Source organism: Chiroxiphia lanceolata, chromosome 12 (genome assembly GCF_009829145.1).
Source record: "Chiroxiphia lanceolata isolate bChiLan1 chromosome 12, bChiLan1.pri, whole genome shotgun sequence".
NCBI classification, from domain to species: Eukaryota; Metazoa; Chordata; class Aves; order Passeriformes; family Pipridae; genus Chiroxiphia; species Chiroxiphia lanceolata.
This window is the reverse complement of record NC_045648.1, coordinates 510,336-531,079: the sequence shown is the minus strand read 5'-3', so window position 1 is coordinate 531,079 and position 20,744 is coordinate 510,336. Positions and strand designations below refer to the sequence as shown.

At 57.1% G+C, this 20,744-nt stretch overlaps 1 protein-coding gene across 3 annotated transcripts in view; it reads left to right on the top strand.

Annotated features, from left to right (window-relative positions):
* FRMD5 (FERM domain containing 5) overlaps positions 1–20,744 on the top strand; it is a 75,382-nt gene that overhangs the window by 51,620 nt on the left and 3,018 nt on the right. For 2 of the 3 annotated variants that reach the window (XM_032700504.1, XM_032700502.1), the window contains exons 1-12: positions 6,899–7,127; positions 8,267–8,309; positions 8,841–8,919; positions 11,156–11,253; positions 11,706–11,829; positions 12,246–12,333; positions 14,558–14,646; positions 15,198–15,261; positions 15,904–15,995; positions 17,075–17,149; positions 17,847–17,915; positions 18,040–18,146. In XM_032700504.1, coding sequence (XP_032556395.1) covers positions 6,903–7,127; positions 8,267–8,309; positions 8,841–8,919; positions 11,156–11,253; positions 11,706–11,829; positions 12,246–12,333; positions 14,558–14,646; positions 15,198–15,261; positions 15,904–15,995; positions 17,075–17,149; positions 17,847–17,915; positions 18,040–18,146 — 1,153 coding nt within the window. In that variant the 5' untranslated portion in view covers positions 6,899–6,902. Of the gene's footprint in view, positions 1–6,898; positions 7,128–8,266; positions 8,310–8,840; positions 8,920–11,155; positions 11,254–11,705; positions 11,830–12,245; positions 12,334–14,557; positions 14,647–15,197; positions 15,262–15,903; positions 15,996–17,074; positions 17,150–17,846; positions 17,916–18,039; positions 18,147–20,744 lie in introns of those variants that run through there. The other variant, XM_032700503.1, reaches the window with a different exon arrangement.

Genomic DNA, 20,744 nt, shown 5'->3' with positions numbered 1-20,744 from the left:
GGAGCTGCCGGAGCCCTGCCCTGGCAGGGACACGTCCTGTCCTTGGGGACACCTGCCTGACACTGGGGGGATCCTCCAGCCCTCCTGCCCCCCAGAGCCCCTCCCTGGGGGCCCTTAGGGAGAGAGGGCTCAGCACAGGTAACATTCCCTGTTAGAGGCTGGAGTGCTCTGCTCCAGGAGTCCTCACACATTTCTGGGCTGCTTATTCCCTGCCTGGAAATTAATATTCTCAGGCCTCTTCTTGCCCATTTCCTCCCATTTCCACAGCTCAGCTGAGGCTCTGGCTCCCTGAGAGGGCTGAGAGCTGTCAGTGAGGAGGACCTGGCCCTGCCTGCAGAGCCAACATTAACTTTGTCCGAGGGATGATAAATCCTGGGCTCGTACAGCACAATGCCCAACTTGGAAAATGAAGCATTTAAAGCTCAATATTGCAGTCAAATTGCTGGTGAAGATCTCTTCATGTTGGCAATGGAGCTGGAGGGCCTTTGATCTCTCCCAGCTCAGATGTTGCTGCCAAAGAGACTTAAGCTTAAACTTCACTTTGTAAAATAGACTTTTTTGACAGTTTCCTTTAAAAAAATAATCTCCTCCTAAGCTCAGGAAGCAGGGACGAGTGGGCAGCCCACAAGGAGATTTCCAGCCCAAATAACACAGGAAGGAGCCGCTTTCAGCTGCTGCTGTTGCTTCTGTAAATCCTGGGCTTGATCCGCAGAGCGGCCGTGGGGGAACGTGGTGCTGGAGCCCAGAACTGCAAACGCTGGGGGGGGCCTGGGGGTCAGTCTGGGGGGCCAGGACCAGGGGGCTGTCAGGGTCTGGCTGGTGGTTCAGCTCTGCAGTGGGGCTGGGGATCAGAGTCAGGCTGGAGATCAGGCTGGGGGGCTGACAGGGTCAGGCTGGGGGTCCAGGACCATGGGGCTGGGATGGGGCTGGGATGGGGCTGGGAGTCCAGCACAGCAGAGCTGGGGGAGGTTGGTGTTGCTCCATGTGAGCTGTGTTCTCCCAGTCCCTTGTGGCCATTTGAGCTCCCTCATCCCCCAAACCTGGAGTGCCACCAGGCACTGGGGTCCCAGCCTGCAGCACAGAGCTGTCCCTGGGCACAGCGAGTTCACAGCCCCAGGACAGGCTGGGGACACTCCTGCCTGAAGTGAGCCCTTCACTCATTTTCAGATGAGCTGCTATTTTTAAACCTCTCTTTTTTTTTCTTTCTTTTTTTTTGTCTGTGGATGACCCTAATTTTGGCTGAGGAGCTTAGAAAAGCAAAGAATGCAAGGTTACTTTAATCTTCTTAAGTTTAAAACTCCCCTGGGGTTCTGTGTTTGCCAGTGCTGCAGGTGCCCATCTCCCTGCAGAGCCTGGGTTCTGTTTTGCAGCACATTGAGCAAGATTCTTTCACTCAATGGTGCTGAATTTCTGTATCCTGCACTGTGCATCTTATGGACTTCCACAGAGGCTGGTGAGAGCTTTGGGCTCCTCCACACTGGGAAGGGACTGGGATGCTGGGCTGGCAGTGGCTGGGATGCAGGTTGAGGGCCAGGTGGGTCCCAAATGGAGTTTGCTGAGCTCTGTTGAGAGGCTGAGGATGCTGAGACGCTGCATCCTTGGCACAGGGAGATTCCCATCACCCACATCACACAGGTGCATTTCCCACTGGAAAATCCCAGCAGGATCTCCCTGCCATCAGCACAGCACTGCCCTGTCTCCCTCATAAAAAGTGATCACAAAACTCCCTGGAAGAGCTTGTTCCCAGGCCCCCCGAGGAGCTCCACTGGCAGAGCACAATAAATCTCAGGATGAAGCTGTTGCTGACAGGTTCCTGCTCCTCAGGGACCTCGGGAAGGTGCTGTGGGGCTGGATGGCTCCGAGGGGCTTCGTCAAGGAGCAGCACAGGGAGTGATGGAGCCTGGGAGCAGCACTGCCCCCCTCCCTGGCAGTGTCCCCTGGGCAGGGTTTGTCCCTCAACCAGAGTGGGCACTGGGGTGCTGTGGCTGCTGCCATGAGTGCAGGTAGCTGGACCTCGAGGCCATGCTCCCCTCCAGCCCTCCCACCCCAAATCAGTGTGGTCCCACAGTCTGTCCCCCAAACCCACTCGCTGTCCTAAGGAGCTCAGCCAGTCTGCAGAGATGAACTGGGGCACTGGGATGTGCTTAGGGCTCCAGAGATCCCACAGAAATGGGGAATGCCATGAGATCCAGTCCCAGTGACACCCTTGGCCAAAGGTAGGTGTGAGGGAGAATGTGGGCTCTGAGCTGAGGGGTCAGACCCCAGCAGTGCTGCCTGACAGTGCATCAGGGTGATGGGGCTGAGGGACAGAAAATGCAGCTCTGCAGATTCTCAGCTGCCTGTGCCACGATGCAGCTCCCGCAGCCTGGGCTCAGCTCACACCAGAGCAGGGCAATCAGGGCATTATGACCCAGAACAGCAGCGTGTTGGTGATCCCAGCTGTCCTCTGCAGCCCCGTGCTGGAGCAGCAGCAGCAGCAGCAGCAGGGCCGTGCTGGCTGCCCAGCCCAGCCTCCCCTGGAACACTCCAGGGCTGATAACAGGGACACAGCCCCTATGGCCCCCAGAGGTGTCTGGGCACGGGGCTCTGCTCGGCTGCACTTCCTCCAGGGTTTGTAAGTTCTAAGTCATGGAATCACAGAATCCCAGATTGCTTTGGGCTGGAAGGGTCCTTACAGCCCATCTTATCCCACCCCCTGCCATGGGCAGAGACACCTTCCACCAGCCCAGGTTGCTCCAAGCCCCGTCCAACCTGGCCTTGGACACTTCCAGGGATCCAGGGGCAGCCACAGCTTCTCTGGGCAACCTGTGCCAGGGCCTCCCCACCCTCACAGGGAAGAATTCCCTCCCAGTATCCCATCTAACCCTGCCCTCTGGCAGTGAGAAGCCGTTCCCCCTTGTCCAATCACAGTTCCTGATGAAGAGTCCTTCTCCAGCTTCCTTATAGGCACCCTCAGACACTGGAAGTCCTTGGCAGGTGTTGGCATCCACAGCAAACCCTCGGTGTGGTGTGTGCCAGCCTGGCATCCCGGTGTGCTCTCCCCATCAGCCCGGGCACCCCGAAAGGCTGACCTCAAAAACCTTCAGACAGACAGGAGTCTCATTTTATAAGAACACATAAAGATCCAAACGCAGAATATTTAAGCCGGTGTTATGCAATGAGAGCTCTTTTAAGTTGTGATTTGTAAAGGCAGTTCAGATAATTTCCTGAAAGACATTTTGCTAATGATTAATTTAGAATATGTTTAATTCAAGTTAGAGAGATCAAAGAGGGAACATTCCCCCTGTAATGCCATTGTGGTTTCACACTTTCACCACATTCCAGGCACTGGGGGATGTCTGGTTTGTCCGTCCTTGCAATTCCTCCATGAAAATTGCAGAGGAAAGCATTCCATCCTGCTTTGAGGCAGGAAAAGGGAGAGGAGCTGGGGCAAATCCCTGTGACATTTGCTCTGGGAGGTGCAGAGGGATGGGATGCTGGGGGGGATGTGGAATCAGCCCTGCACTCCTGCAGCAGTGGCTCTGGGCCTGAGAGCCCTTCAGAGAGCCCTTCAGGTCTATCTGGGAATGATTTAGGAGTGTATCTTTGTTTATGCATTTTCTGTTATTAGTTGTTTTAACCTCTGTGTCTGTGCCAGACGTTCCTTTAGCTCAGCCTGCAGACTGACCTTCTTTAGGGGAAGAGAATAAGCCCAACATTTATTACTATTTTCTGGCTGATGAGGGAAGAGGTCCAGCCTTCCCAAAGCAGGTAACAGCTGAGCTGGGAAGGTGATCCCATACCTGAGAGGTGAGCAGGGCCCAGGCTTTGTCCCACTGCTCCCAAGCTGCTGCCACCGTTTGTCTCCTCTCAAGCTGCTTCAGTCCTCATTGAAAAACTGAATCCTATTTAATGAACAGAAAGTAACTTGCTCTGGCTCAGGAGAAGGGATTTGAATTCAGGTGTTGTTCCTCCTCCCTGCCTGTGCCCCTGTGCCCAGACTGGGCAGTGCTGGGGACAGTGATGGATGGTGCTCACAGAGCTTGATCTGCCTATTAATAAAGCACGATCCAGGCCATGGTTTTCTGAGTTCAGCACCTAAATCCATAGCCCGGCTCACGGTGGAGCAGCCTCGTTTCCCGGCAGTGCCAGTGCCCAGCACAGGCTGACCATCCTGGCCAGTGGCTCCAGCTCAGCCAGAGGTGTTTGCTCCCTGTCCCCAGGCACAAGTGGCAGCAGGGCAGTGGGTGAGGGGCACAGGCTGAAGGGATCTGTGGTCCCTGGGAGGGAGTTCCTTTGTGTTTTGGGAGAATGGATGGGCACTGCAGCCCTGGATCGAGCCCAGGGCCATCCACAGCCATGTTCCCAGTGAAGCAGCAGCCCATGGGGACCCTTCCCTTCCTTCCCAGCCTCCTGAAGGGATGTCTCTGCCAAGGGAGGGCTGCAGGGCAGGTGGGCCCTGGGGTCCTGGGAGGCACTGGCTCTGCAGGCCCAGGAGCCTCTGGCTCAGGCTGGAGCTGATCAGCTGCCTCCAATGTCAGTGTCTGCTCCTTGAGCCGTGCACAAGGGACAGGGGCATGGCTGCTGTGGGTGGCCCTGGGGTCCCTCCTGCTCCCCATGTGTCTTTTCTCCCAGCTGTAGGCTGGCATCTCGTTCCTCTGCGGGGTGGGCTCTGCTGGACCCGGGCTGAGGATGCTGCAGCACCAGGAATGCACAGCTGGGGATGCCCCCCAGCACCCTCATCCCAGCCCGGCCAGGGGCTGCACCTGAGGCAGCTGAAATACGGGTTTCCTGAGTATGGGAATGGGAATCTTTCATTTTTTCCAAAGCCACGGTGCACGTGGACATCCCAGCAGGGGTAAGTGGTGGGCCCTGCTGTCTGCCCGGGAGGGAGGGGGATGCAGGGGGGCAGAGCTGGCAGAGGCGATGCCTGAGGTGAGCTCTGCGCTGCCGGAGCGCTGTTCCCGGCTGGCAGGACCCGCTGCCTGCGGGGAGCTCTGTTTGTTGACGGTCCCGGCTCTCCCAAGGCTTGGCAGGAATGCTGCCCGCACAGCTCCTGCCCGTCTGCCAGCCGTGCTGCGGCTGCAGAGCGCCTCAGCTGCCAGCGCTCCCGGCAGCGCTCCCAGCGCCCTCCCCTCTGCCCGAACAGCTGCAGCCAGTCTGCCAGGCTGGATAAAAACTGGCTAATAGGTGGGGAAAGAGCGCGCTCAGCCGAGCTCGGTGCGTGCACTGCAGAGCCCGGCCGGTCCTGCCGCAGGCTCTGCGGGCACAGCCGGGCTGCTCCGCTGGGCTTTAGCAGCAGCTCCAAAACCCCGGTGCTCGCTCCAAGAAAGGCATGGAGGTGCTGGAGCGTGTCCAGAGAAGGGAGCAGAGCTGAGGAAGGGTCTGGAGAACGAGGAGCAGCTGGGGGGGCTCAGCCTGGAGAAAAGGAGGCTCAGGGGGGACCTTCTCACTCTCTGCAACCCCCTGACAGGAGGGGGGAGCCGGGGGGGGTCGGGCTCTGCTCCCAGGGAACAAGGGACAGGAGGAGAGGGAACGGCCTCAAGCTGTGCCAGGAAACTTTAGGTTGGATATTGGGAAAATTCCTTCCTAGAAAGGCCTGTCCAGCCCTGGCACAGGGTGCCCAGGTGGATTCCCCATCCCTGGGCAGATTTAAAAGCCGTGTGGATGTGGCACCTGGGGACATGGGTTAGTGGTGGCCTTGGCAGCGCTGGGGGACAGCTGAACTCGATGGTCTTGGAGGATTTTTCCACACTCCGTGATTCCGTGATTTACTTTGGTGTGGACAGGTGCCGGGTCGGGAGAGCACCAGGGCACCTCTGACTCCTCTGTGCTCCACTCCCGGTGCCGCTGCCGGTGCTGCAGAGCCGGGCAGGCAGGACGGGCTCTCCCCGGGCAGGGTTTGGACCCCGGGCCCGGGCAGCCCCTGCTTCGGCGGCAGCACTGCCGGGGTCACCCCGCATCCCCTCGGTGCTGCCAGGCCCGGCCCCGAGGGCGCGGTGTCAGCGGCTGCTCAAACCTGTACAAACACATTTCGCGTGCGGCACCCCAGGAATGGGTTAATGCCGTCCCGTGGGGTTCCCCCAGCGCAGCCCGTGTCTGCTGAGCGGCTGTTTGATCAGATAACGCACTCATTTGATCAGATAACGCGTGTGTTCTCTGTATTTGTCAGGAAACAACGTATTCAATGTATTTGTGGGAAGCAGGGAGGCAGCGTGGGTGTGAAGAGCAGCCTTTGATGCGCGGGGTGAGCAGGAGCCGCTGGCTGCGAGGAGCAGCAGCTCCGGCCGGGCCCGGCCGGGCTCTCGGGGGCTTGTCCCCCTTAGGGCAGCGGGTACGGATGAGGTGGGAATTCTGGATGGGAGACACTGAAAGGTTAAAGGTTAATGACTCAAACGATCGACCATCAGCCAAAGCAGCGGGTGCTTTGCGGGGGCCGTGTTTGCGCCCCCCAGCCAAGGGGAGGAGGAGAGTTTTTGGGTGTATGCTGGCAAAACCTCTGAACTGCATAACAACAGCCCAGGGCAGGGGGGTGAGCACCCATCGCCCGAGGGTGACCGCGACAAACCCCCCTTTGTTTAGCGGCAAGCTGCAATTTGAGCCAGATAAAGGAAGAGGCCGATAAGAAGCAGATCCTGCGAGGTGGGATCATGGTTTTTTGTCATGCCAATGTGCTGGAAGGACCGCGGTGTCCAGGGCCAGCACCGCTGTGGAGCAGCTCCCAGCGCCCCAGTTGTGTGCTTCAGTCTGCAGCGTTGGAAATGAAATGTTAAAAAATTCTGAGATGTAGCAGATTTTGTATCTATGATACTTTTAAATTCCCCGTTAATGCTCGGTCTGGTGCTGCTGTGGGATCCTGCTCGTGGCTGCTGCCCCTTGGGTGGGATGGGAGATGGTTTCTGAGTTGAAAATGTCACACAGGGATGTGTGCGGGGTTTGCACTGTCCTTGGTGTCACTTCACAATTTTCGGACCCCGCTCCCCCAGCTCTCTACCCCCCCATCCCTTCCCCCTGCTCGGTCACTGAGTCTCTTTGTCCTGCAGAGAGATGCCAAGGGCCAGTACCTGTTCGACCTTCTCTGCCACCACCTGAACCTGCTGGAGAAGGATTACTTCGGCATCCGATTTGTGGACCCCGACAAGCAAAGGGTGAGAGAGACCGGACCGGGGGAGGGGTGTCAGGCTTGTCCTCGCCGCTGAAAACCGGTGGGAAGCAAAGGTCAGAGATAAAATCAGGTTTAGGTGGTGATGAGAGGCTCTTCCCCCGCAGCCCTGCCCTGCCCTGCTGCTGGGACAGGGATCTGTGGGTGCCCCGACAGGGTCATTCCTTTGCCCATGGGACAGGCCCTCTGAGCACCCTGGGGACACCCCCTGCCCTGCGGGGGAAGGGTCTGGGATGCACCAGGCTCTGGCAGCAGCCCCAGTGTCCCGGCTCCCGGAGTCCCCGGCAGTGGCTGGGATGTGTGAGCCGGAGGGACTCACCCGGCCCTCGGATGCTCGTGTGAGGGCTGGAGGCATCGTGAGTTTGCAGAGTGAGAGATGTGATGCTGTTGCAAAGCAAAGTGAGGAGGGAGATCCCCTGGTAGCGGGTCTGCAGGACCATTTCTAGCACTGATTCACGTGTTAACACCGAGATTAGGCCATTTGACAGCTCTGTGCCGGGGATCCAAACGCTTGAGTGTTGCCTCGGGCGATGGAGAGTGAGACCAGACGTGGGAGTGCAGGAGCTGGGAGCTCGGCAGGACCTGGTCTGACCCGGCTCCTGGCACGGATCCGTGTCCTGCTGAGCCCCGGGAAGCTGCAGCAGGTCTGGCAGAGGGGCACACAGACCCACGGGCCCAATGAGCTGCATTCCCACACCAAGGCTGTGTGAGTGAGTGAGTCCTGTCACTTCCTCGGAGTTAGAATGTGTGCAGAGTGAGCTGATCCCCCCCTGGCTGTGACTGAGAACCAGTTCGAACACACTCCAGACACAGCTATTGATAACAGCCTTGTGCTGTGCTTCCCACTGATCAATATAACAACTAATTCCTGCTCCCAAGGCACCTTCTGCCAAGGCTGTAACCTTGGGAGCAACCAATGATGGGCCAGGAGCTGGGCACAGAAGCTTCTCCCTCACTGTGAGACAGGTCCAGTCTGAACCCCCACTCCCTCCTTTTCCTTTCCAGGGACACTCACTGACACTCAGGTGGCTTTTCTCACCTGGAGCAGTACCCTCCTCTTCCTTATCCTTCCCACCTTGTGAGGTCACAGCCATCAGGCTTTAATCACCTTCTTTTTCCTTTCAGCATTGGCTGGAGTTTACCAAGTCAGTTGTGAAGCAGATGCGGGGTGAGTGTTGTAGGTGTCCCAGACAGACAGTGTGTGCTCCTTCCATCTTAGATATATTCCATTTTCTCCAGCCTGTCCCTTGTGGGGTCAATTCACAGCCTATCTCCGAGAAAAAGGCTCCCCCAAAAGTTGTTCTGGTGGGTTGAGAGCAGGATCACTCACCACCAGCCCCACTGCAGCCACAGCTGGTCATGACCCCCCAGCACGGGGCACCAGCATCTGTGAGAAGACCAGGACAGCAGGGGTGGGGATGAGGAAAGGAGATTTGGGAGTGGGGAGAGGTTTGGGTGACCAGTTGCTGGTGCTTCCCCACAGCTTTATCAGGGACATTTGCACTTCATGGCCACTGCAGTGAGGAATGTCTCCTTGCCTGTCTGCTCCCTCCTTACCACGGGCAGTGGGTGTGGTTGGGGGGAATGGGGCAGGTGGGTGAGACCCCCAGCATATCTGACCATATGCTCAAGCAGGGTGGTTGAGGATGAAGGGGAAAGCCCTGCCCCTTGGTGACACAGTGTCTCTGTTCTCCTGCAGCCCAGCCCCCCTTCACCATGTGCTTCCGAGTCAAGTTTTACCCCACAGACCCGGCGGCGCTGAAGGAGGAGATCACCAGGTATGGGCAGGGCAGGACTGGCTGGGCCAGGGCAGGAGCACAGGGCCGAGCTTTGTTATGTAGTCAGGGGAGAGCAATGGCTGTTGAGATTTCCAAACCAACCTGGGCACTTCAGGATTGTCCCAGCTGTGGGAGAAAAGCTTGGAAATCCCCATCTGTGCTGAGTCAGCACACGGAGCTGCCATACCTGGTGGGAAGCAGAGGCTGAGGGCGATGAGGACCTGGCACAGGCTGTGGCTGCCCCATCCCTGGAATTGTTCCAGGCCAGGTTGGACGGGGCTTAGAACAACCTGGTCTAGTGGAAGATGTCCCTGCCTGTGGCAGGGGGGTAGAATGTAAGGTCCCTTCCAACCCGAACCATTCCAGGGTTCTATGATTAAACCCCCTGGCTTGGTCTTTGACTGCAGTCGGTTCCAAACCCACATTCCAGGGCAGAGCGCTCCAAACATGGCTCTGTCCCTGGAATGCCCATTGCTGCTGCTCACACTCCTGCCACTGTCCTCAGCTCAGGGTGTCCTTACTGTGCTCAGTCTGTGGGGAAGGGTTGGAGTGCCTGCAGTTCCCCTGGCAGTCCCCGGGAGCAATGAGCCGCATCCCTCTGACGTCAGGAGCTCGGCCGCTCCGGCAGCGCTGGGCGATAACTGCGCTGAGAACCTGACAGCGCTTCTCCCAGTTCTATCTTTAGGGGCTCTTCAGGCCACTCTTCCTGCCAGGAGGAAGGACATGAGGAGAACTCATGGAGCAATCTCAGCAGCTCTGGAAAACAAGCCGTGGCTGTGGATCTCTGGAGCACATCAACCCCAGCCCCTGACTGATGGGGTGGGGAGGGTCAACTCTGCCTGGGGCAGCTGGGCTGGAGCCTCTGCTGGAGGGCTCTGAGCTGGCACCTTCTGTAAAGGGAGACCTGAGAGCCCCTTGGAGCACCTAAAAGGGCTCCAAGAGAGCTGGAGAGGGACCTGGGACAAGGGCCTGGAGGGACAGGACAAGGGGGAAATGGCTTCACACTGATAAGAGTAAAGGGTTAGATAAGAGGAAATCCTTCCCTGTGAGGTGAGGAGGGCCTGGCACAGGTTGCCCAGAAAAGCTGTGGCTGCCCCATCCCTGGACATGTTGGACCGGGCTTGGAGCAAGCTGGGGTAGGGGAAGGTGTCCCTGCCCATGGCAGACAGTGGAACACAGCGAAGAATGTCCTCCCAAAACCTCATCTAACTGTGCCCTCTGTCACCTCCATGGGTCCAGTTTGAGTCCCATGCAGGTGAGTTGTCCCTCCTTGCTACCATTTGAGGTGTGCCTGCAGCTGCAGCTGGAGCCTAGGCTTAAAATTCACTTTCCCCTGGACAGAGTCCACTTCAATATCTTGATTTCTCTTTAATATATTTTATCTGTGCAAATTAGTGGTTTATCTCATCGTAAACATGGATTTGAGCAATGAGGCATGACCGAGAGACTGCAGAGTGTAAGTCTGGTTATTTAAATGCATTTCTGAGCACTCCATTTTGCTCCTTCCCTCTGTGACTCACATTTTATCATCTAAAGGTTTTCCCAAACACCACAGGATTCAGCTCAAACTGTTACTTAGGTTTAAATTTATTTAAATATGTAATTTTCCAACATAGTTTGTCTTTTCACTGGGCATGGAGATAGGGATGGGTGAGCACAGGAGGCAATTCCCCCTGGGTGATACTGTGCCAGTCTCTGGCAAGGACAGAGGAGGGATGGGAGCGTGTGCTGAGACCTGAAAGGACACAGAAAGTTTGGGAAGGAGAAAAATCATGTCATATGGGAAGCTGAGCAGACAGGGGAAGATGCAGGACTGGGAAGTGCAGCAGTTGCTGGTGGGCTGTGGACCATGAGATCCCCTTCAGAGCATCATCCTCGGGCACCTCGGATGGGCTGGGGGGTTGTAGTTGTGTTCTGGTGCCGTGAAGAAACTCGGAGGGTATCCAGGCTGATGGAGATCTCCACCAGCCCTTGGGCTGGGTGCTGGCCCCAGAGTAGGCATCATGTCCCTGTGGGCTGGAACAGGGCTGGGATGTGTGGATTTGAGCCCCATTTGAGCCCCAGTCCTGGCCAGGATCAGCCCTGGTTCACTCCCGGCGAGTGTCAGGTCTGGTAAATGAACTGCTGGGAGAGAGATGTCAGAGCAAGTGTCTGGAGGCAGATACTCCACATCTAAATTGCCTGTTTGGGGAATTTAAACTTGGCTTAATGAATGGGCTCTCCCTCCTGTCCCCAGGTACTTAGTCTTCCTGCAGATCAAAAGGGATCTGTACCACGGGCGGCTGCTGTGCAAGACGTCGGACGCGGCGCTGCTGGCTGCCTACATCCTGCAGGGTAATGCTCTGGGTGTTCATGCTCTGCACGGGTTCCATTATTGCTCTGACAGCAGCTCACTGCACCTGGAATACTGATATTACCCCCCAGTGCTGGGCTGGGCTGGGGGAGGACAAGGATGGGGGCTGGGTCTCCCCTGCATTCCGGCCGTGGTGTTCCCTGGGAGCATCCTGTTGGCTCGTCCAGCCTCTGCCCTTCTGCCTGTTTTCCTGCCTGCTCCTGCATCTCGAGGAATTAATACATTTGTGACCGTCTGCTGCCAAGCAATTCCCACATAAGCAATGGAATTAAGTGGATGCAGTTAATGCCTGACAAATGATCCCTCCCAGTGGGAAGCACAGTGGGGTTGGAGCAGCTTTCCCAGGGGACACTGAGCCCTGACTGGGTGCTGCTGGGATGGGGAGTGTGCTTTGGTTGTGTTGCTCTTCCCAACTGGATCTGTCTCCCACCAGCTGAGATTGGGGACTACGACCCGGGGAAGCACCCAGAAGGCTACAGCTCCAAGTTCCAGTTCTTCCCCAAACACTCAGAGAAGCTGGAGAGGAAGATTGCAGAGATCCACAAGTCGGAGCTGAGGTACCAGGGCTGTGGGGTTTGCTGGTGCTCAGAGCACTGTTATCCCTGTTTGGGATTTTCAATCCTTAAAGTGTGTAAACTGTGTCCTTGTATGCAGGGGTTGCTGCCCTCTGCCCCCAAACTCCCCTTTCCTCCCTCTGGATGAGATGTCTCTGCTGCAAGTAGGGAATTCATCTCTAAATTTGGCAGATGCTCCTTTTTGGCCCTTCCCAGTGTTGCCAGTTCAGTGTGGCTCCTGTGGAAGGAACTGGCAGGAGAGGATGGGCTGGGTTCCAGTGCTGTGCTCCTGTTGATCCCATAACAAATCTAACAGGAATGAACCATAGCCGATGCCTCATTGTTAACAGAATCCCAGTAGCTGCCTTTCCTCTCTTCCATGGAATATTCTTTTTTCTCCTGTTTTTTTCCTCCTGCAGTGGGCAGACACCAGCTACTTCAGAGCTGAATTTTCTCAGGAAAGCCCAGACTCTGGAGACCTACGGGGTTGACCCACACCCATGCAAGGTAAAACAGTTCCTAAAGCAGTTCCTAAAGCTATTGCTCCACTTGGATTCCCCAAAACCCTCCCAGGGGGTGTCCAGAGAAGCTGTAGGAAAGCATTTTCACATGCAGACAGCTGTAAGAGAGGGGTCAATCATCTGCTGCTGAAGGAGGTCATTGGGAGGCAGTAACAGGGTCAGTGGCTGAGGAACAACGAGGCATTAACCTACCAGGGACAGTCCATCCTCTGCTCTGCCCAGCCCGTAATCCAGTTTGCTTTTGGAAATGCTCTTTATTGACTGTGGATGTCACTGTCTGTGGTTCTCTCTGCTCCCTGATAATCCCATCACATGCAGATGGATATGGGATACAAAGCAGACAGAGAATTCTCCCCTCAGGCCGTGCCTGCACTGTTGTCCCTCAGGGCTTTTCTCTGAATTGTGCCACGTGAACACACAATTGCAGTAAACTGGGGGAGTTCCCCATTTATGGGCTGTTTGTGAGTGCCCCGGGGGTTGCTTTGCTCTGAATTCCATCTAAACCAGTGCTCTTGCCAGGAACCACCTATTTCTGACCTTTGCTGTTAAGTCAGGTAGTTGCCTTTCTTTTACCCCAAGAACATTTTTAAATATATTTGAGTTACACTGATTCATGTTCTTTTAACAGCTAAGGACAAATATATACACTTTTCGGTCTATTAGCAGAATTCAACCTAATTCATCAAGAGCTGCTGTTAATGTGCTTAAAGGATCCAAAGCGAAATGGAGCTGATTCTGTTCCCTCTTCTCCAATGGATTGTGGAAGAGTTGGGATGAGGGGCTGTTTCCTCCCACCAGGCATTCCTGGTTCAGTGCCCCTTGACTTGGTCCTGTTTGTCTGAAGTTTTCATGGTCTTGCAGTAGTTTTCCCCCAAAAATGCAAACATAGAAAAAGATATTCCCTTCTTAAGCAGGGCTCACTGGAGCTGCTGGTGCCATCCTTGGTAACTGTTCCAGACATCAATCCCTGCATGAATGTTGTGTGTGTGTGTGTGTGTGTGAATAACAGGGGTTCCCTCATTTCCCTGTATCAGACGATGGGCAGAACTTCTGGCCTAAGCAAAGAGAATCATGGAATTGTTTGGTTTGGAAAAGCCCTTTGAGACCATTGAGCCCAACCACTCCCCCAGCACTGCCAACCCTCCACTAACCCATGTCCCAGGTGCCACATCCACAGGGTTTTTGAGCCTGTGCAGGGTCCTATGCCCCCTTTAGCCCCCCCTCAGCCCCTACCAAGCCTCTGTGCCCCCAGGAGGGTACATCACTCTGCTGAGACCCTGCTTCCTTTCCTGAAGGCTTTCCCAGATTTGGGAAAGAGCCAGAGCACTTTGGGCAGCCCAGGGCTTGAACTGTGGCAGGTTTCTGAATCTGGGGTTCACACCCTGCCGTGTGCAGGTGTTGGTTGGGGATCAGCTCTCTCTGCCTTTCAGCCTTGGCAGGCTGAGGATGGACTTCTGTTCTGAGCATCCCTCAAGAGCCCTCTGGATGCCTGCTGGCCAAAACCAAAACCAGGATGAATCCAGGGATTGCTGATCAGCCACAACTATTTCACAACATTTCCACAACTGAGTGTCTCTGGTTTTCCCTGCACCCAGTGCAGTCACCGATCGCTTCCCTGGAGCTGCTGTTGGGATGGGGTTGAAGTGCTGCCTGAACCAGACAGAACTGGTGGCTTTGAACTGGCCTGACGCTGCCCAGGGCACTGGCTGGGCAGGGCTCTGAGGGAGAGAAGTACAGCCGGGGGTTGTCATGTCCTGGGTTAATTACTACATGTATTAGTAATATAATACAGTGTTTAGGACCTGGGCTTCCATGATCCTTGTGAGTCCCTTCCAACTCAGGATATTCTGTGATTCTATGATAATACAACATATAACTATATTAAACTATGTATATTATAGTACTTATATATGGTAAATAAATACTGTATATCTATATAATAACTATATATAGTGACATATAACAGTATAGTTACAATATATATAATAAATAGATATATTAATCGCAACAATGATAACATACTGTTATGATAATAGCATATATTCTATGTGTCAATGTGATATATAAATGATACCATGTAACTACAGCGTGGTGCTGGCAGAGCTGGCACACAGGCTGCTGCAGTGCCCCAGCTCCTGGCCGAGGGTGGCTGGTGCTGTGCCAGCTTTGCTGACCAGCAGCACTGACCAGCAGCCACGGTTGCCTTGCAGGACGTGTCGGGGAACGCGGCGTTTCTGGCCTTCACGCCCTTCGGGTTCGTTGTTCTGCAGGGAAACAAGAGGGTTCACTTCATCAAGTGGTGAGTTCCCACCCCGGACACCAGTCGCTCCGTGGGTGCCCTGTGTCACCCCGGGGTCTGTGAGGGATGTTCGGGTACATGGGTGACCCCCCCACAGCACTGGGGTTGGGGGGACGTGCCTGGACAGTGCTCAGTGCACCCGGAGCTTTGTTGCCCCTGACTTATTATTTTCTACATCTGTCTCCGTTAAACTTCACCGTCCCCATGTTGACCACGTCCCAAATGCCCCCAGACCCTCTGAGCCTGGCTGTGGTGTTCCCAGGTCACTGTAGCATCTCCAGATTTGGCCAGTGTGTCCCTGGCACTGCCACCAGCTGCTGCCCATGGGATGAGCTCCCCAGGACTCACCGCTGACCCCCAGCTTCACTCTGGGGTGTCCCATATTCCAGCTCCTGGTTTCTGAGCCAGGGCTGGTCTCACCACCCCATCGCACCTCCCAGGATAGAAAACAGGGTCTGGAAGCTGCCCTGCTGTCCCAAACACTGACTCTCACCAGAGTGGTGCCAGGTGGGCTCTGCACAGCTCCCACCTGCCTGTCCTTGTCCTTCCAGGAATGAGGTGACCAAGATGAAATTCGAAGGGAAGACTTTCTACTTGTATGTGAGTCAGAAGGAGGTGAGTGTTCCCCCTTCCTGTGGGACTTCCTGGGCACAGTGTGGTCATGTCTTCAGGGGGTTCTTCAGGAACTTGGCAGCAGCATCACCCTGACCTGTCAGGGCAAGGGAACAGGGATGGTGACAGTGACTGCAGCTCCATGACAGCTCCATGACAGGTCACCTCCCTGCTCCCACTGGTGCCCTGCTCTGGCATTAGATCCCTCAGCCCCCCTGGGCTGTGCTGTGGCAGAGGCTCTGCCCACCAGTTCCTGGCCATGCCTTCCCACAGGTGCTGCCTTTGGGATTATAGTGGTTATTCATTGCTGTGTCCCACAAAGTCAGCTGGAACACCTCTGGGTGGAGTTGGCTCCCACAGGAGCCATCAGCAGGAGTTTTTTATGAAAGTTGTATTTCTGGCTGTTCCCAAAGGCTGGGAGCAGAGGGGTGGGTGGCAGAACACTGGCACACATCTGCCCATCCCCCATGCCCAGCTCCACACTGGGCTGTTTGCCAGTGCTCCAACACCCCTGTGTCCCAAATGGCTCCAAGGCAAGATCTGTCCATGCCAGTGCCACTCTCCAGCCCTGTCTGCTCCAGTCCCTGTCTGTCCAATGGGCACCACTCCCTGTTCCCCACTCAACTCCCCGTCTTTCTCCTTTAGGAGAAGAAAATTGTCCTCACCTATTTTGCCCCGACACCAGAAGCCTGCAAACACCTCTGGAAGTGTGGGATTGAGAACCAGGCTTTCTACAAGTAAGTGCTGGTTTGTGGGGTGTCCTGCAGCCTCCGTGGGTCGGTGCCCACCTCTGGGCTCCATCCAGGTACTGGGATTGGTCACTGCCCATGGGCCACCTTGTCCCAGTGGCCCTGGCAGAGCCACAGTACTGAGGAGGTGCCAGTGGAGCTGTTTGGATTCACCATCCTGCTTATGCCATACTTAACCCAGCCCACTTTGTGCTTGGTAATGAGTTTTATTTTAATCAGCAAACTGCGAGACAGAGCGTGTGATGCATTCCCACTGGGAATTCTGCAATCAGCAGCTGCAATCAGCAGGTTTCACTCCTCATTACATGAACATGAAATGAAATTGCAATATTGCTTTACAAATCTCCCTGTGATTAGTCGTGTCAGTGAATTACCACTGGGTTGTGCACCCAGCAGAGTGGACTGTGGGCTCAGCTGAGGTGCTACTGGGCACTCCTGGGGTGAGGGATCAGGTCCCATAGGATGGGAGGGAGAGGGGGTGGTCTCTCATGGCAGCTTCACCCACCCTGGCAAGTGCCCACCTGCTCAGGACAGGCATGTCCATCACCCTGCGATGCCCAGGCCATGGTGGGGTTTCAGCCCCCTGGAGAACTTCAGCTGCTGCACGTGGATGTCACTGATGCCCTGTGGGACCCAGTGGGAGCTGTGGCCCAAGGCCCTTCCAGCTGCTGGAGGCTCCTTGGCAGTGGGTCCATCCCAGACATGCTCCCACTGCCAGCAAGGACAAACTGTGCTGACAGAGTGCTCATGTCCCTCCAGCCAGTGCCACCCACTGCTGCCTGCACCTGGGGTCATTCCTGGTGGTATTCCACATCTCCAGGGCTCTGCTCCTGTCACTTGACCTCGCTGCCATTGGTGGCAATGCACGGCTCCCCCCTCGGGTGGGTGTGGGGTCAGTCTAGGGGGAGTGATGCTGTCCCAGCACCCTCAGAGTCCCCTGTCCTGGTCACTAGTGGGATGTGTTGGGAACAGAACTGGGCAGAGCTTTGCCAGGACACAGTGCCAGGGCCATTCCCAGCTCCTGGCTGGCGGTGTGGGATGCTCACACACTCCTGGTGCTGTTGCAGGTTGGAGAAGTCAAGCCAGGTGCGGACGGTGTCCAGCAGCAACCTGTTCTTCAAGGGAAGCCGGTTCCGATACAGGTAAATATGACAGCAGGGGCAGTTCCTGGAGGTGCTTTGGGGCTGCAGCAGTCAAGGGCCATCTCAGGGTCCTGCAGAGATCCCCCCATTGCAGTGCTGACCCCAGCCAGACCACCACCACTGCTGTCTCTGTGTCACAGCCGCCATCCCCCTCCCCACCCCCAGAGTTGCAGTTTTGGAGGGACAGGAGTGGAGGAGGGGAGAGGACAGTGGATTTGGGGTTTGAGAACAACAAGAAGTGAAACAAATCACTATGGTCCCTAAATTCCTGGGGAAAGCTGCTGGAGTGAGAGCCTGGGCCTGGGACTTCGCACCTCTGCAGCACAAGAGACCCCAGCACAACCCCAGCTGTGAGGTGCACGATGCCGGAGCCTTCCCCGCTGGCATGGGAGGGCCTGGATGCCTGCTGTGTGTCCCCCAGCTGAGGGGAAGTGATCCCATGGTCTCCAGTATCCAATGCCAGGCCAAGCAACAAAACATGGTGGCAGAGGTGTCAGCTCAGCCTTTCCAGGCTCCTCCATCGCCCCTATTCCCAGCAGATATTTCTGCTTTCCCCTGGAGCTGTGGGGAGATCCCCTCCAGGGAGTCGTGTGTGTGGGGAGGGCCCAGGTGGGACACTGGGTGCCGTGGGGGGATGTGGTGGCTCACTGGTACCGTGCTCTTCTCCTCACCTCTGCTGTTCTTGACCCTCCTGCAGCGGCCGCGTCGCCAAGGAGGTGATGGAGTCCAGCGCCAAGATCAAGAGGGAGCCCCCTGAGATTCACCGGTAAGAGCCCGGCAGCAGCTCCCGGGGGTCGGTACCCAGGGTGGGATCCCAGCAGGAGCACTGCCACGTGCCCGGGGTGTTGGCACCGTCCTGGCTCTGACCCCGGCCCCGCTGTCGTCCCCAGGGCCGGGCTGGTGCCGAGCCGGAGCTGCCCGTCCATCACACACGGCCCCCGGCTGAGCAGCGTGCCCCGCACCCGGCGGAGAGCCGTCCACATCTCCATCATGGAAGGTAGGGCACGAGGGGGGCCCTGCCACCACCGGGGCTCGGGAAAGGGGCACACAGACCTGTGCATGCCCCCACACCCACACATGAACACCCATACACATGTGCACACAATGAGTCTGCAGCCCCGGTGCCTTGTCCTCAGAAAGGCTGGTGTGTCACCAAGCTGGGGCAGGGAGTCTTCTCCCCATCCTGGGACTGAATCGGGGTGGGATGCACTGGGAAGAAGGGTTGGCAGAGGGCAAAACACTGGGAGCAGCCCTGGAGCTGCCCCACAGGGCTGGGAACATCTCTGTGGTGGTGCCACTGGTGACAGCAGTGTCTGGCTCCTGGTGACACTGGGGTGACACGGTGTGGGGTGGGTGTTGGGGGTGTGTTGTGGCTGAGGGAAGGTGCACAGAAGTTTGTGAAGATGCAAAGAGATTTGGAAAACAGGGATGCTGACGAGGGACCTGGGATGGCCCAGGAGCAGGGGGGAAGGGGTGGGTGCCCCCCTGGCTGTGCCCTGCGCCTGGTTGGGCTGTGGAGCCAGCCCTGTCCTGGCACAGCCACACCAATCCTGCTCCCGGGCTGTGCACAGGGACAGGGACTGCCTGTCCCAAGGGACAGGATTTAATTCCACTGAGGAATCCCAGGGCTGGCGTCTGTGCCGGTTTTGGGGGTGGAAGCAGGCAGGGTCACCTCTGCCACCCAGTTACATGTGACACCCTCCCCGATGTGCAGTTGCGAAGCAGCCAGAGCATGAAATCATCTCCCACCATAAATCACCCTGAGCTGGTACCACCCCTTTGCTTTTCCTCACTCTCACTTCTACTCGGTGCCCAAAATAGCCCTGCCCCCCGGGCCAGCAGTGCCAGTGCCACCCGTAGCAGCCGTGCTGGAGGGCGAGTGGCCGTCCCCGCGCTCCTCCTGTCCCTGGGCCACCATGGTGAAGTGCCTGGTAAAGATTAAAACCAGGGTCAGCGTCCACCTGTGGCTCATCAACCACTGCTGCCGGGGGGTGCGGGTGCGGGTGCTGGCCCTGGGGCCGCGCCTGCTCTCCCGGGCCCTGGGGATCCTGCCGCTGCTGCCGGCTGTGCCCAGCCTCGGCCCCGATGCTCCAAACGGCCCCGGGGACGCCCCTGTGCCAGGTAATGCTGCGCTGCCAGGGCTGGGCTCTTCTGGAGTGTCTCCAGGGCTGTGGTCCCCGTGGTCTCCCGGTGACCACAGCCCCAGGGGCAGGCGGGATGCGGGAATGTCGGATGTGGGATATGTGTGGGGGGAAGTGGGCTGGGGTCTCTGGTGCTGGATGGACCATGGGTTGTTATTACCACAAAGCAGCTCTGGTGGTGGGGCTGGACTCCCTTTTCCCGGGATTCTGCTGTCAGTGCCATGGAAGCAGACGGCAGGAGGGTTTGTGTCTGGGGGGTCAGCACCGCTCTCATTGAAGTGATGAGCAGGGAACCCCTCCGGTGAGTGTATCTCTTGCCAGGGAACCCCCTCGGTGGGTGTCCCCCTTGCCAGGACGCAGCAGGTGCCGTGGGGGATGTTCACATGAGACGGGAGAGCACATAACTGTCGGGGTGAGAACGTGTTCGCTGCTCACCGCCCAGGCTGCCCCCGTGCCCAGGTGGCAGTGGTGCTAAGCCGGGCTGAGCCGGGGCAGCCGGGCACTGTTTACAAAGGAGAGGCTGCAAAGCCCCGGGAATGTGGCCGGGTGGCTCCCGGTGCTTCACCCTCCCCGGGGCCAGGACACGCAGTGACAACACTCCAGGGTGCTTTGGTGCACTGTGTCCTCCCCGCGGGGACAGGTCCAGCCCCGTCCCCCTCCAGCTGCCAGCAGGGTGCTCCTGGGGACCCACTGGTCCCCACCACGATCTTCAGACACCCTCCCTGGTGCTGGGGATGCTGCGATGGCAGAGCTCCTACCCTGCCTGTCAGAACTGCCAGAAACAAGTCCCACATTTGTGGGGATTCTTGGAATTTGGAGAGGACTTGGAATTTGTGGGGGTGGGAGTTCCTCGGCACAAAGGGCTGTAACTCAGCCCAGTACAGGGCTCGGGGCTGGCACAGGGGGCTGGCACACAGCTCTTCCCATGGCTCCTGCTCCTGTGTGTGGATGTAAAACGTTTGGTTTGTGGTGCATCATTAGAACTCAGAGCAGCCTGTGCTGTGGGGGTCTCCTGCATGTGATGGGGGACATCCCCCTGTGCCAGACCAGCACAGCTCTCTCTTTACACACCTCTCACACTGGGGTCTCCCAGTTTCTGCTCTGAGGGGGGCAAGGTCTGTTCCAGGGCTCCCACAGCTGCTCAGCTCTGCTGCCCACAGGGACTCTGGCTCAGTGTGACCCCTCTGTGCCTCTCTGAGGTGCAGATGTTTGGTGGAGGAGGGCTGTGCCAGCCAGGGGGTAGATCTGTAAGGATAAATCCGTATGGATAAATCCCCAAGTTTGGCCCCATGGGCTGCAGCAGGCTTGGCTGTGTGCAGCGGTGCCTCAGGGAGAGCCCAGCCCAGCTCAGGGCTGGCAGGGACCCACCAGCTGCCCCAGTGTGGCCCCCGGGCTGTGTTTGTGCCCCCCACCCCTCCCTGCAGCCCCTGCTGTGCTGACAGTGTCCCCCCAGC